The sequence below is a fragment of the Artemia franciscana genome, chromosome 7 (assembly GCF_032884065.1).
Source record: "Artemia franciscana chromosome 7, ASM3288406v1, whole genome shotgun sequence".
Classification (NCBI taxonomy): Eukaryota; Metazoa; Arthropoda; class Branchiopoda; order Anostraca; family Artemiidae; genus Artemia; species Artemia franciscana.
The window spans coordinates 7316596-7331122 of record NC_088869.1 but is presented as its reverse complement, the minus strand read 5'-3'; the positions used below and the strand labels follow the sequence as shown (position 1 = coordinate 7331122).

The following is a 14527-nucleotide window of genomic DNA, read 5'->3' as shown; positions in this document are numbered from 1 at the left end:
GAATAAAAAATGATACAGATTTTAAATTTAATTTAAATAGTTAAAAGAATAATTTAGAATTTAATTTTAAAAATTTAACATAAGTACCACTGAGCTTTTCAGTAATTATATGTTCGTACGTTGTTAAGATGTCAACATTTTTGTATGTTGTACGAATCACTTGAGGAACCAATCTAGGACTATTTTCACTAAGCTGGGTTTTGGGCTCTTCAGTGGGTTAAGTGAACATATAAAATACATAGCAACATGTTCAGTTTCCATAATAATTTTGTGAAGAGATCTATAAACCCAAATTTTACCGATGAAAATTTTTTAACCGGTATAATTTAGTTTTTGAATTTTTAAGTCTAATTTTAGTTAAAAAAAAATCAAATTAATTATTTTTGTTAATTAATTTTCTTCAATAATAGGATTGCTGTTATTGACGTTAAAAGTAGATGTCAGTATCTAATAGGCTCTAGGGTTAGTTTAAAGCTAAAATTTCGGAAGGGTAACTACCTTACGGGAAGTTATGACGTTGGTACACTCCAGGATGAGAATTTGAGAGAGACTTCTCATAAACAGTTGAATACTAAACGGAGAGTATAAAATTTCAAAGTGCGGAAGATGGAAGATGTAATTTTAGGAAAATAATTTGTGAAGTTGCTGATGGCGTCTTAGGGAAGAAAGTTAGGAACAAAGCTAGAAATATTAGTGAAAATGCTTTATGTTTAACAGAGAGGAGAATGGGCTTGTACAAGAACTGTTTAAGCGATAGATCATATAAAAATAAGAGAAATGTAAAGAAATGTAAAATATAAAAATATGGTCTATGGCTCTTTTCAATCCTGACGGATGCCCGTCACGTGTACAAAAAAAATTGCCAAACTGATAATCATCAGTTTACACCGTTGCTTTTCTCAAGTACGGATCTCAAATTCGTGTTAAAAAGTGCTTCTTTGTCAAAACTGTTCTGTATATCATCTGATTATATCCGATATCCGAATAAAGACCAAATTTTTTGGCGAAAATGAGTTAAACATGTCTAGAATTTTCGAGCATTTTTGAGAAAAAGTTCTTCAGAAAAAGCGCGATTCGGGCCAAAGCGTTTTGATTTCAAGTTTTCTAACATATTTATATAACATATTTTCATATAACATATTTTCAATGATACTAAACTATAAACAAGCAGAAATGCTTGAAGCATTTCTTTTTTGTAGCCATGATCCATTTAGCTTTAAAACATTTAAAATATATTGATCATGTGCCTTTTTGTTTTTGTTTTCTTTTGCAATTGTTATGATTTTTCATAGTTAATATTATATACCCTGTATGTGAGTTAGTATCATGTGGTATTATTTTGTATTGAGGTCAATAATTGAGAGGTGCCTGATTCATCAAACGATTTTAGTCCTCAGTTTAATAGATTATGAGCAAGCGTATGATTCAGCTTATAGAAGAGCTTTAGCGAGGATCTTATGATATGCGGTTTAAGGTAGGAAATGAGGTTAATAGCCGGTTTTGCTTTAAATCAGGAGTTAAGCAGAGTTGTGTTCTATCCCTATTTATATGGACTTTGCCTTAAGGAACATAGGAAAGGCAACGAGAGAATATGGAACCAAATGGGGAAGTAAAACTTTCCTGAATTTGGATTATGCTGATGACTTAAGCATCCTAGATGAAGGTATGGGCAAAATGTACGAGCTTTTAGAGGTGTTGCGACTTCAGGGTGCTAGAATAGGTTAGAAAATTAATATTAAGAAGATTAACTAGCTAAGGCTAGGAATAATTGAAGATGAAAGGGATTGGGTAACGAAAAGACTGATCAGGTGGACAGCTTCATTTACCTTGGTAGTATTATTAGGAAAGATGGAGGGTGTAGTGAAGATGTTAAAAGTAGATTACCCAAAACCCAAGGTGTTTTTTCACAGTTTAAAAAAGTTTGGAAAAATGGGAAGATAAGCCTACGAATCAAGATTAGGATATTGGAAGCTATAGAGATAACAGTGATCAAAAACGGTTTTGAAGCATGGACGCTCCGAAAAACAGAGGAAGATTTGTTTGATGTTTTCCAGATAAATTGTCTACAGGTTGTTTTGAGTACTCGACTGACAGACCGTATTTCAAACAGTAAGCTGTACGAAAAGCGTGGTTCAATCCCGCTTTATAGGATTATTAAATAAAAAAAAAAAAAAGTTTTTCTCAACTGAAAGTAAGGAGCAACATTAAAACTTACAACGAACAGAATTTATTACGTACATGGGGTTCACCCCCTCGTCAATACCTCGCTCTTTACGCTAAAGTTCGAATTTTGTTCAAGTTCGTTAAGAATGACCCCTGAATCACAAAGGCCATTTAATTAGAATATATAGCTTTTTTGAAAGTACTAAAAATACAAAGCGTCTTGTTCATTCCAGTCATTGGCTACTGCTCAAAGCCTCTGATTTCAAGCTCAAATGATCAGCTCTGATTGACAAGTTCAAAGCCTCTGATTTCCCTCTCCGTTTATTTGAAAACAAAACTACTTCTGCTGCAATAACCCATCAGTCATTTTCTCAAATACTGATTGAAATCTTTTAATGATGTTTCTCGTGAAATTTTAACAGGCTGTTTTCTGTATTTTTTAGTAATTCATATGAGGATTTATTTCGCATTTGAAACTATCTACATAAGAGTTTCTTACATGAGTATATTCGGGCACATGTCGCACATGTCACAGTTACAATCAAGTATGCGCCAGAGAGAAATAGAGAGTTAACTTGTGAAAATGCTGAGATACAGAAACGTTTCGTTCTTTTATAGGATCAAAATTTCATACAAAAGAATCAATCATGTTTTGCCCGCTTTTTACTGGCTCAGAATTTATGATGGCACCACTCGTAAATACAGCATCGGATAGGAAGAAAATTCCTCTCACTTCTTTTTGAAATATGCCAAGCCTACTTGCAACACACTAAGGGTCAGTACATCCTATAATATGAGACGGCCAGATATGTACACAGCAATTGACCGGGGGGGGGGGGGCTTAAAGACAATAAAAAACTCATCATTATCATAAAAATTACACGAAATTGAATTTGTGAAATGTCATAATTTCCAGGGACCTTGTCCAAAGGGCGGTCTGGCTAACAGGAACACTTAGTGATTTTGCAAACTTCTTCTCGAAGGAACAATACGTAATTCATCGTAATTCAGTTATCTACGTAATTCATGCAGTCCATACCAGACATTAGGCTCATAAAGAAAGTTAAGCTAAGGAGCTGAAATAAAAAAAAATACAAATAAAAATTATAAACTACGTTACATATCGGAATATACGATTTTATAAAGAGTCTTACCTCAATGCAAGTCTTTTTGGAGTGAAGAACTTCTTTGATTTTTTGCATTCTCCTGCAGCGAAACCCAACGCTTGCTTCACAGATGGACTGAAATGACAATATATATTTTAAACAAAATCCGAAATTAATGTAAAAAACGGCACCTTCGACTATTACGGAGTAAATACTAAGTCAGATTGTAATCGTTTTGAAATATTCAAATATTTCTCATAAGAACTCAGTTTTGGAAAATAACTAAAGAAAAGAAAAACAGGGCTTCCGTATCTAAGAGGAACAAGTTCAGTTTTTATACCCTGCTTCTTATTTCTACATTCTTTTATCCAATCGTTATTTTGTTTTATTCTCTTTTCAACCTTAACTTGTTTTTTTTTTTCACAATTTTACAATGGGACATCTTTATCATAGTTCTGACACCCAAAGATAGTTCAAACTCGATATTTTTCAGGATATTCATGACCTAAGCTGAATGGGATATTTTCAGTAGTTGCTGAAGTTATAAAAGTATCTAATACCCGCTCATAGCAAAGCAAGCTGCTTAATCCATTTGGTCTGGCTTCCATTTACTATGTTAATTTTAATTTTAATATGTTACTTTTTAATTTTACTATGTTAATACTTCGTTACTATTTACTTTGTTACTATTTACTATGTTAATTTTACTATTTTACTAATTTTACTTATATTAATTTTACAAAGTTGATTTTATTATGTTAATTTTTCGTGCTAAAAAAACTCGAGTTGTAAGTAACTTTACATGATTCACTGACTCTGCATATGAAGAAAGAAAAAAAATTCAAATTAAGTCAAACAAAAAAAAATTATTAGGGCAAAAGGAAAGAGCATTTAGAAGTTTAAGACTATACAAGCCAAAAAAGCGACTAAAAATTAAAGTATTGATGATCATATACCAAGTGATACATTGAAACAACGGCATTTATAGTAAATTCCTCTTTTTCAGTCACTACTTTCAATAGGGTTGATAATTAATAGTATTATTAATGGTATTAAAATAATTAATAGTATTATCTTGATGTCTAGATATTTATTTGTAAGATATAAATCATAACAGAAATTTGCAACACAAGTCCTTAGGACCTTTTTTTGTTGCAATAATTTATTAGTAGTGTCATTTTTATTTATGTTTATATTGTGGATAAAAATAAAAACGTTTTAATCAAACCCGTATAGCAAGCCAAAGGAAAAAAAGTGAGGAGAGTGAAAAGAATGAAGAAAAACGAAAAAAAAACTGATCAATATACTTTATGGTCTTTGTACTGAAATGCCTTTATTCTGAATTTCACCATTGCAGTCTTCTTCTTTTCCAGACAGTTTCCAGCAATTAACACCATACTACACTAATTAGAAAGAGTACCAATATATATTTAGTTTGAAGTAAAGGATTTGATTTCGATAGTATAGAACTACCATAGTTCCTTTACAAAGAATTTTTTCACCATTTTAACCATTTTATTACTTGACGTTCACCCTATGTCTTATTGCATTGACCTTGAAAAGGTAATTCCTACTATGAATTTTTATACCTGCTTGAAAATTCATTTCTTTTTATTCTGTTAGATAAGATATTTAATTCTAAAAGATCACTATCACAAGCCCTCAGAGGGCCGAATTCGGACTTCGGAGTCGACGAACAAAGCAAACAAAGCAAAAAACACTATTAACAATGAATAATCAAATTATGAGTCGGAAAAAAATCAGTCAAACTAAACATGAACAAATACAAGTCAGAAAAAAAGGGAAGGGGACAAAAAAATCAAATAATACAGAAAAGAACAAGAAATAAAGATATATATCTACAAATTAAAAGGGACACTAAAAAAAAAGTAAAAAAACTCACAAAATAAGAACGAAGCGTAAAACACACGAAAAACACCAATGAATTAAAAGGGAAACTAAACCAAAACAGCGGGGGGAGGGGCAAGCAAATTAGTACAACGACCCAAAGCAACTCACATGAAAAAAAAAAACAAAAAAAAAAAGAAGAGAAACTAGTTGGCTATTTTATTTGTTTTTTTCTGTGATGAAGGGGACAAAGGTTTTTTCATATCTGGAAATAACGCAGCGAATGGGGTACAAAACTGGGATAGGCTCAGAAACAGCTCGAGGCTGTCGTAATCTGGATGGTGAGTGACACTTGGGGAAAATACTTGCCGCCTGAGGGTTCATTATTGCAATTTTTAAAAAACGGAGACACAACGACGACCTCCTTCGCTCAAGGGTTTCCAAACTAGCCTTTTTTAGGAGCACAATTTCAATTCAATGTGTTTCGGGCAAAGAGAATGTCAAGGGGGGGGGGTTAGTCAATCTCCATCATGTTTGACTCTTAAAAGAGAACTAGAACTAGACATTTTCAATCAACTGAACATCTTCTCTAGTTCACACGACCACTCCTTCCATAAGAACCTTATATAGTCCGGGACCAGAACTTACAACCCTTACTCTCAGACTCTGAAGGATTCTGTCAACCCCAAAGGCCTTGTTATATGATCTTTGGACTATTTTTGAACAAATGACTATCTCAAAACTCCTATCGGATATATTTGGGGAAAATACAACGTGGGTGCCTTAGTGGGGATGAGAGGAAGGGTGACTGTCCCTCGATAACTTTGACTCTTAAAAAGACACTAGAACATTTGATTTCCAGTCTAATAAGCCCACTCCAGAGTTTATACGGCCATCTTTCCATAAAAACCTTAAGATGCCCTCGGGGCTTAAGTTACAACTGGCTGAGGGCTGTGGGGGGAGGGGTATCATCCTTAAATACATAATTCCCAAACTTTTCAAACACAATGAACAAAATGGCTATCTCAAAGTTTTATTGAATGCGTCCTGGGAATTGATGGGCTAGGAGGGGGGGGGAGGCTTGTCGCCCTTCAATCTTTTCTGATTATTAAAAATGGGACTAGCCCTTTCAATTTTCAATCGAATGAGCCTTTTTCTAAGTTTCTGTGACAACAAATAGCTATCTCAAAATGTCTATAAGATAATTTAGGGAAAATAAAAAATGTGTTGGGGGGGGGGGGGGTATTTGCACGCCGATCAGCTTGAATCTTAAAACGGGCATGGAAACTTCTGATTGACAATCCAATCATCCCCATCCGAAGTTTATACGACCACCTTTTCTATAGAAAACCTTTCATGCCCACAGGGCGTAACTCACAACCCTTGTCCTGAGGGCTGTAGGGGGTTGTCATCCTCAAAGACATAATTTCCAGACCTTTAATTATGCTGAACAAAATGACTATCTTAAAATTTTGATTGGATGTGTTTGGGGAAATGATGGGCGTGGGAGGGAGTTTGGTTGCTCTCTAATCACTTTCGACTATTAAAAAGGCCATTAGCCCCTTCAATTTCAAATCAGACGAACCCTTTTCGAAGTTTCTACGACAACTCCCTTCGAAAAGAAGTGCCCCGGTCTATAAAAATCGCTCTTTACTTAGGCTCTAGGTATGAATGTATAATAAGTCGGAGGTAATAGGCGTGACTTTCTTTCTTGTGTCCATGCTTCTGAATTGTCATTACCTATGCTCCACATTGTCTAATATTTGTCCCACGAATTGATCTTAATCGTACTTAGCCATGCTTCTAAGTATAGCTAATTAGTAATTATACTTGTTTTACTTAACAATTCATACTTAGTATATTGGAATGGTAAATTAGCAAATATTGTAATCAATAATTGTAAATAAGTATATAAAGAAATAAGTAAAATAAATGTAAATACGTAAAAAAAGGTAATAAATAAAAATTGTGCGTAGCTATACTCTTTACTTTGAATACTCCTCCTCTCTCTCCACAAAACTTGATCTTATTCGTACTTGGCTATACTTTTTAGTATAGCTAAGTAGTAATTGAACTTATTGTAATTAGTATTTAGCAACTATTATTGTAGTTAGCAATTCGTAACTGCAACAGCAAATTAGGAAAATTCTAATTAATTACTGTAAATAAGTAAATAGGTAAAAATTAATAAGTAATAAGCAAACATTGAACTTTGCAATTAGTATAACTGTGCTTAGCTATATTTCTCACCGTCGTTTAAAATACCCTAAGCGCGCAAATAAAAGAAAAAAAAATCTACGAAGGGATTTCCAAACCACCGAATACCTAGAAATTTTTGTAAAAATATACTCTGCAATACGACAAACGGGGTTTGTAAATCCTTATGAGGTTTGCATAGAAGTGATTTCCTTGGTTGGATCTTCCTCATCAGATACGCATCCAGGATGAACTTCACAGCTGCCCACCTTCGTATCTCCTAACTTTTTTATTATGTCAATATTCTTATAAATATGCGTGTTACTTTTCTTTAGCGATGGATTCAACCCTCCCCCTTTCACCAAAATGTTATAAACCACCGAAGATAAAATAAGCATAACACCCCAGGGAGAAAACATGAAAAATAGGTATAATTTAAGCAACAATTGTTCGTAAACCACACATAGTATTTAAGTCAAAAATCAGAATTAGATGAACTGAAGAAGAATCAGAAGTTCCGAGTTATTAATACGAACTTGTTCCTAGTTCTATATTCCCACTTAATCTATTCCGATAATCCCGGTTTAGGTAAAGCGTAGAGTACATAGAATACATTATCGAACCGCTAGTGTCCCGTAATTGAATGTTCTGGTAGATTTACAAATAGTTATTGAGTAAAACCTTCAACTATGAGTTATAAAACAATTCCAAAAAACAATATTTGGTCCCAAAATTGATCCCAGCTATTTCCACCGGAATACCTTCAGTGAGCCTTTAAACTTTTGAAAATTCTCAACATTTTTTTGCTTTTCGTAATCAAATCAAAATCAATGAGAATAACCTTACCTTGGTTCGAGGGAAAGTGCCGGTGACTGGAATAAACCTTGCGTATGATCATTTGTTCCAAATCGAAAATTATGTCGCATTTCAGGGGTGAATGGGGTTGTGTCAAAAACATTTTCTCTGCTTCCAATTTTCCGTCTAGAACATAAATACGATGTAAATATGAAATAAAACCTAAAAGATTATCCCTATTAAGACATACAGGAGTATTAGTAAATAACTCTTGTTAAAACTGCTCCCCTTTCTATTTATTCAAAGTCACCATTATCCTATTCACATTATACATATCTTGCACATTATTAATATTTTATTTACTATAGTTCGGATGCTCTACACACATATATGCATTTAGTACTCATTATAATATATATACCATGCATAATGTATAAACCCAATAATATACATGATATGCACATTGTAAATGTGTATTTGCCAGATAATTCTCGAAATATTTTATTTTCTCGAAATAGTTTAAATAAAATATTATATATTATAATAAATAAAATATAATAATAAAATAAAATATAATATAATAATAAAATATTCTATATTCTCGAAATATTCTATATATTCTATATTCTCGAAATAGAGCAAATAAAAACAATTTGTACGATCTGAACGGGGTTATCACGACCTTTAGATATTTCTGCCAGATACAAGTATTTCCTTATTCTCGAGCTAAAATAAATATCACATTCATAATGTGTATAATTTTGCCAGGAATATTTATTTCTATATCAAACAGTTCGTGGTAACAAACTGTAAGTAAGGAGCGACCCAGCTCAATAGTAACCGAAACTCTAAAAAACTAAATTTTGATACCAATAAATACATAAAAAAACGGATTTGGAACGGCTCATTGGAACGGAAATTAAAAGTTCTAGCACCCTTTTTAAGTGACCAAAAAATTGGAGGGGAACTAGGCCCCCTCCGACGCTCATTTATTTCCCAAAGTCAACGGATCAAAATTTTGAGACAGCCATTTCGCTCAGCATAGTCGAAATATCTAATAACTATTTCTTTGAAGACGACTTCATCCCCCACAGTCTCCGGGGGAAGGGCTGCAAGCTATGAACTTTGCTCATTGTTTACATATAGTTCTGTTATTGGTAAGTATACAGGCGTTTTCAGGGGGATTTTTTTCTGGTGGGGGGGGGGCAGGGCTGATTGGGTTACGCAGGAGGATCTTTCCATCGATGAATTTTTAATGAGAGAAGATAATTTCTATAAAGGGGCCGCTGGATATCCCAGCATTATTTAAAAAACGATCAGAAATTAAATAAAAAAATAAGTTTTCAACTGAAAGTAGAGAGTAACATTAAAACTTAAAACCAACAAAAACTATTACGTATATGAGTGGGTTATTCCCCTCTTCAATACCTCGCTGTTTATGCTTAAGTATTTTTAGCAATTTCAAAAGAGCCATTTATTCTAATTTTACGTCCTCTGTGGTTCAGGGGTCATTCTTAAAGAATTGGGACACAATTCGAATTTTAGCGTAAAGAGCGAGGTATTGACGAAGGGCGAACCCCATCGTACAACCATTACACCGGTCACATTTTTACTATCCCCATTCATAATGAAATATATCGATGTTTTATGTAAACTTTTTACGAAAATCACCATAGTTTTCTTTTCATTGTAAACTTTTATTTATAAAGTGAAAGGAAAAAATTTTTTTTTACCATTCCTGAATCACTGTCAGATGGCAATTTTTTCTCATTAGGCAGTTTTTTTTTTCAAAACTTCTTTTCCAACTTTGATTACTATGGGCTGTGGTTCATCTCTTACTTGGTTGGCAGCAACTACTGCAAGAATGCCTATCCGCTAGAGTCCATTCTTTACTATAAAACGAAACAAAAGCTGTTTCGATACGATTACGATCGGGTTATTGCGATTGCAGCCATTTTCCATGTTTTTCAAAAAATGCATTTTCCTTGTTGTTAAAGCTAAGGGACTGTAAACTATTTTTTTTCTTGTCATAATGTACGCATGTTAGATCAGCATGTATATGATGATTATGTTTAGTCAGAACCGGTATTTATCTGTTCTTTGTTAAATATCCGTTATATTTCCCTAATTACCAACAGGAAAAAGCCTACAACTTTTTCTTCTTTGGAATAATAAGAAAAGAACCTCAAAGAATCAGGCAGCTATTTAAGTCCAATTTATGCAATGATTTGTTCTTCTAATGTAATAAATATGGTTACAACCTATGATTATGACATCATTCATAAATCTTGCACATGAAAATGCAGTCTTTTTGTAAATATATTTGATTTTAAACATTCTTTTTATTACAAATGGCACCAGGTATAGCAATTTCCTTTAAATAAGCCATTAAACAACTCTTTATAATGTTCCAGTGCTAGGCTAGCTGCAGAGAAAAAACGAAAAGAAATGCCATCGATGCAGAATATCGGGGTTACAGCTACTTCTCTTGTTTTCAAGCCAACAAATTTTCTTTGATGTTCAAGGCAAGGGACGGTAAATTTCCTATCTAGGTGTTTCGGACAAGGCGATTCAAGTAGTGCATTTATTGTTTTGATCTGACTCTATTTTTAGAAGTTATGGGGCATTGTAGTTTTTACTATGGGACGTGGCCGTCTCTTACTAGGTTGCAAGCTACCACTGCAACTCTGACACCTATATGAGTCACGTATCTAGTCATTAGTGTTCTCTGTGAAAAAAAAAGTGAAAAGTCAGTAACTGGTGTGAAACGCGGATGTGTTCGAAGCACGAGCAACACCACAAAATTTCCCAAAGGGGGGAGTACTATCAGGAACTTTTCAACCGCATTTAAACGTATTTCTCACCTCCTTTTTTTATATGTTGTTTAGGGTCATCTTGTTTCCCGGGGTGACATCAGTTCCTATCCCCTCTCCTCCCTGATGGCACCAACGGTGGGTAATGTTCCTGTTAAAATCCTTAAAAGAGTGTAAAGCAAAGCTTTTTCAAATAGGCGTTTTTCCAAGTAACTTCATTCTAATGAAATTTGTAGGAAATAGCCGAAATGAATAAACTATAAGAACAATTTTGTAACTGCAGAAAAACCATTGATCTATCAAGAATTCATGGGCGGAACAGGGGCCCTTAAACACCCGACTGCGAATGTGTTGATAGAGCCCTATACACCTTTTTCAAAAAAAAAAAGAAGTATAACTTGCCTGACAAATGCTCAAAATAAAGTGCATTTGGTATTAGTCAGAAGTTTCCAACACAAGGGTCAGTGTTGTCACTTCCTGAAAAATTATATCGCGTTCAAACCCAAAATATACTGAGAAAACTCTTTGTCACAATCGCCTTGAACTGATCCGAGTAAACCATATTTATTATCTATTTATGTTACTTCTAGCGACAGATACATAATTCGAAAACAATTAATAATAGGCACCGTAATAGCACTGCTTAATTAAAGATTAAATGTTACTTTTAAAATGGTTATTAAAAGATTAAATGTTAGTTAAAAAGGATATTTTGTATATCACATTGACCTGCCATAACACAAACAAATTTGAAGAAATAAAGACCGAGAATGGGTTGGTCAGCAAAAATACTGAACAACACTGGACAACAAATACTTCAATAAGAAAAATGCCTCTATTCTTCAGCGTTATCAGAGAAATTAAAAGAAAATGCCAAAAAAACATGGATGAGACAAATGGGATAAACCAAACAGCACGAAAAAAACAAACAAATAAAAACCAAAAATGGAAGAATTAAAAACTAAATAATGCGAAAAAAAAGTTCTATTTATGACTTGTATTCCTTCACATCTATTTTTGTTTCCATTACTTGAAAACATCCTTGCTTTTACCTTCTTCTAAGATAGATAATTATCCCATTAAAAATCCTTACTTTTTCTTACTTGACGGAATAGACAGAAATGATTCCTCCTTTTTACGTTTTTGGCTCTTAATAGATTCTGTGTCCAGATTACTGTCAGATGCTTCACTATCCGACTGAGAGCGTCCAACTATTTTCCGTATACCTTCCATCATTCCTAAAACAAAAGGGATAAAAATTAAAATAGGAAACGTCTTTTTTTTACAGTAAAATTGATCATAAAACCGCAATTAAACCTCCATTTAAAAGTAATTGTACAAAAATAGCGATACTACTTACTTTCAGAATAAATCCCGCGCCTTTTTTCAGTATATTTGCTCCCCCCCCCCCGAAAAAACATTTAAAACAATGACGTTTATTAAAAATTAACGCTACAAATCGTCTATTAGACATAAAATATATGTTAATTTAAAAAAATGTATGTTTTTAAATACATAGCAGTAGTCAACGAATACAGGAGTTTTGTAATCGGTAGTTCAGATAAGGCTATTCTCCCTTAACCCTTTACTTTTCACGGCTGAAGTTTAACCAGGGCTTAACTGAAAGCATTTTAGAGTGCAAAAATGTAACAAAGAGTTTCTTAGCTAAAAGTTTTAACCTAACTGAAAGTCCTTAACTAAAGGTTTTACCTAATTAGATAAATTTTAGTTTATTTAATTTCCCTAATTAGGTAAATATGTTTTATTTACCTAATTAGATAAATCAATTTACTTAGATAGGTTAATTGATTTTACCTACTTTACCTAATTCTCAGACCACACTGCCTTTCCATTTACAAGGTTAAACAAACCATACGAAAACATCTTATTTTCACCACTGTCTTATTTAAAATATTAATACCATTTTCTATATTTTCATTTATTTAATTTTACAAAAGTTTTACTGTTTTGCACTAAAAAAAGTCACTTGATACTTGGGAGTGTTTAATAACTAAATAAATAAGCCCTTTAATCCTCGGGCTATTGCAAGAAAAATTTCAAATCATATTTTATGACAGGGACAATTTTTATCCCCTATCAAAGATTTCTATAATATGTTGTATAACATGAATATAACCTAAAAAAGTTTTCTAAAAAATGGACACAGAAAAGTGACATTATTGCAAACGTTTTACTCCTTAAAAGGATACAAATTTATTTAAATACACAATGGCAGTCAAAGAATATGAAACTTTCAAATCGTTTTTCCATTTCTTTCCAATTACAGAGATACTTTCCATTCCCTATGAAGATTTGTGGAATAATTATTAACCTAAAAATTTATAAAAATGAATTCAGAATGCAGAAGGAAAACTAAAAATACCGTATACGATGTACCCAATCTTTAAATGAAACAATTTTTTTTATAAATACATAGTGACGGTCAAATAATTCAGGGATTTTCAAATGTTTTTTTTTTCAGATTTTTTTTTTCCAACCGCAGGTACACTTTGCGTCCCATATTAAAAAAAATTTGTTCGTAGAGTTGCCCTTTGCTCATGAAAAAGGTGACCATAAAATCAATTTAATACTTAAGATTCCCCCCCCCCTCCGAAAATTACTTCGTAGGGTGCATATTGAAAGTAAAACAGTTCAAAATAGGGATGAAACCTTTTTATTGACAGTGAATAGATATAAAATTATTTAACTGGATATTTCGAACACATATACAGTGTTCATCATTAGCAGTAAACTCTTTACTGCTCAGAGTTTTACTGCTGATGATGAACACTGTATATGTGTTCGAAATATCCAGTTAAATAATTTTATATCTATTCACTGTCAATAAAAAGGTTTCATCCCTATTTTGAACTGTTTTACTTTCGTCATGGAAAGGCAGTGTGGTCTTCGAAGTTACCTAGGGTGCATAATTTTCAGGGATGAATATTATTCTTCAGCATTGCTAATAAATATTCAATTTAAAATAAAAAAAAACTGGTTAGAGCACACGGCGGACAGTCTTCCCCACATCTAAAACAGCCCTGGATTAAACAGTTTGCAACAACAAACTGTTATGCAAAGAGCAACCCATGCAAACTGAAATTAAAGCTTTAAAAAGTGAAGTTTTGTTTACAGAATATACATAAAGACAATATATATTTATGCTACAAAGATTCTTCTACAAGGGAATATACCAGTTATCTTTAAGCCTACTTTATCCATAGTCTAATCATCTACATATGATTTACAGTTTTCTAAATATAAATAAAGGTGTATTTTCTTTACATAAAGAAAATAAAAATAGTACACATATTGTAACTTCTGAAAATTTATATTTTCAATATGAACAATACTGCAATCTAATCGCTACCTGCCACAGAGTTGATACGTTCCCTTTCTAGCAAACACTAAAAACCTCCCAAATATTGGTGATAATTTATCAACAAAAGAGAAAAAAAAATATAAAATATTAAGTGCGAAATGATAGCCCGATGCAAAAGGTACATTGTCATATTCCAGTAGAATGAAAAGTTTCACTATTTTAAAACAATTCCTCTTGAGCTTTTGTTATTTATATTATGGAAAGGCAGTATGGTTGTTGCCGTT

General features: G+C 32.8%; 1 protein-coding gene across 1 annotated transcript in view; it reads right to left on the bottom strand.

Annotated features, from left to right (window-relative positions):
• Positions 1–14527, bottom strand: part of LOC136028678 (uncharacterized) — a gene marked incomplete at its 5' end in the record, with an annotated part of 73485 nt that overhangs the window by 20418 nt on the left and 38540 nt on the right. Inside the window, 3 exon segments of the mRNA XM_065706506.1 lie at positions 3318–3404; positions 8160–8294; positions 12015–12159. Of these exon segments, the coding sequence (XP_065562578.1) occupies positions 3318–3404; positions 8160–8294; positions 12015–12159 (367 nt within the window).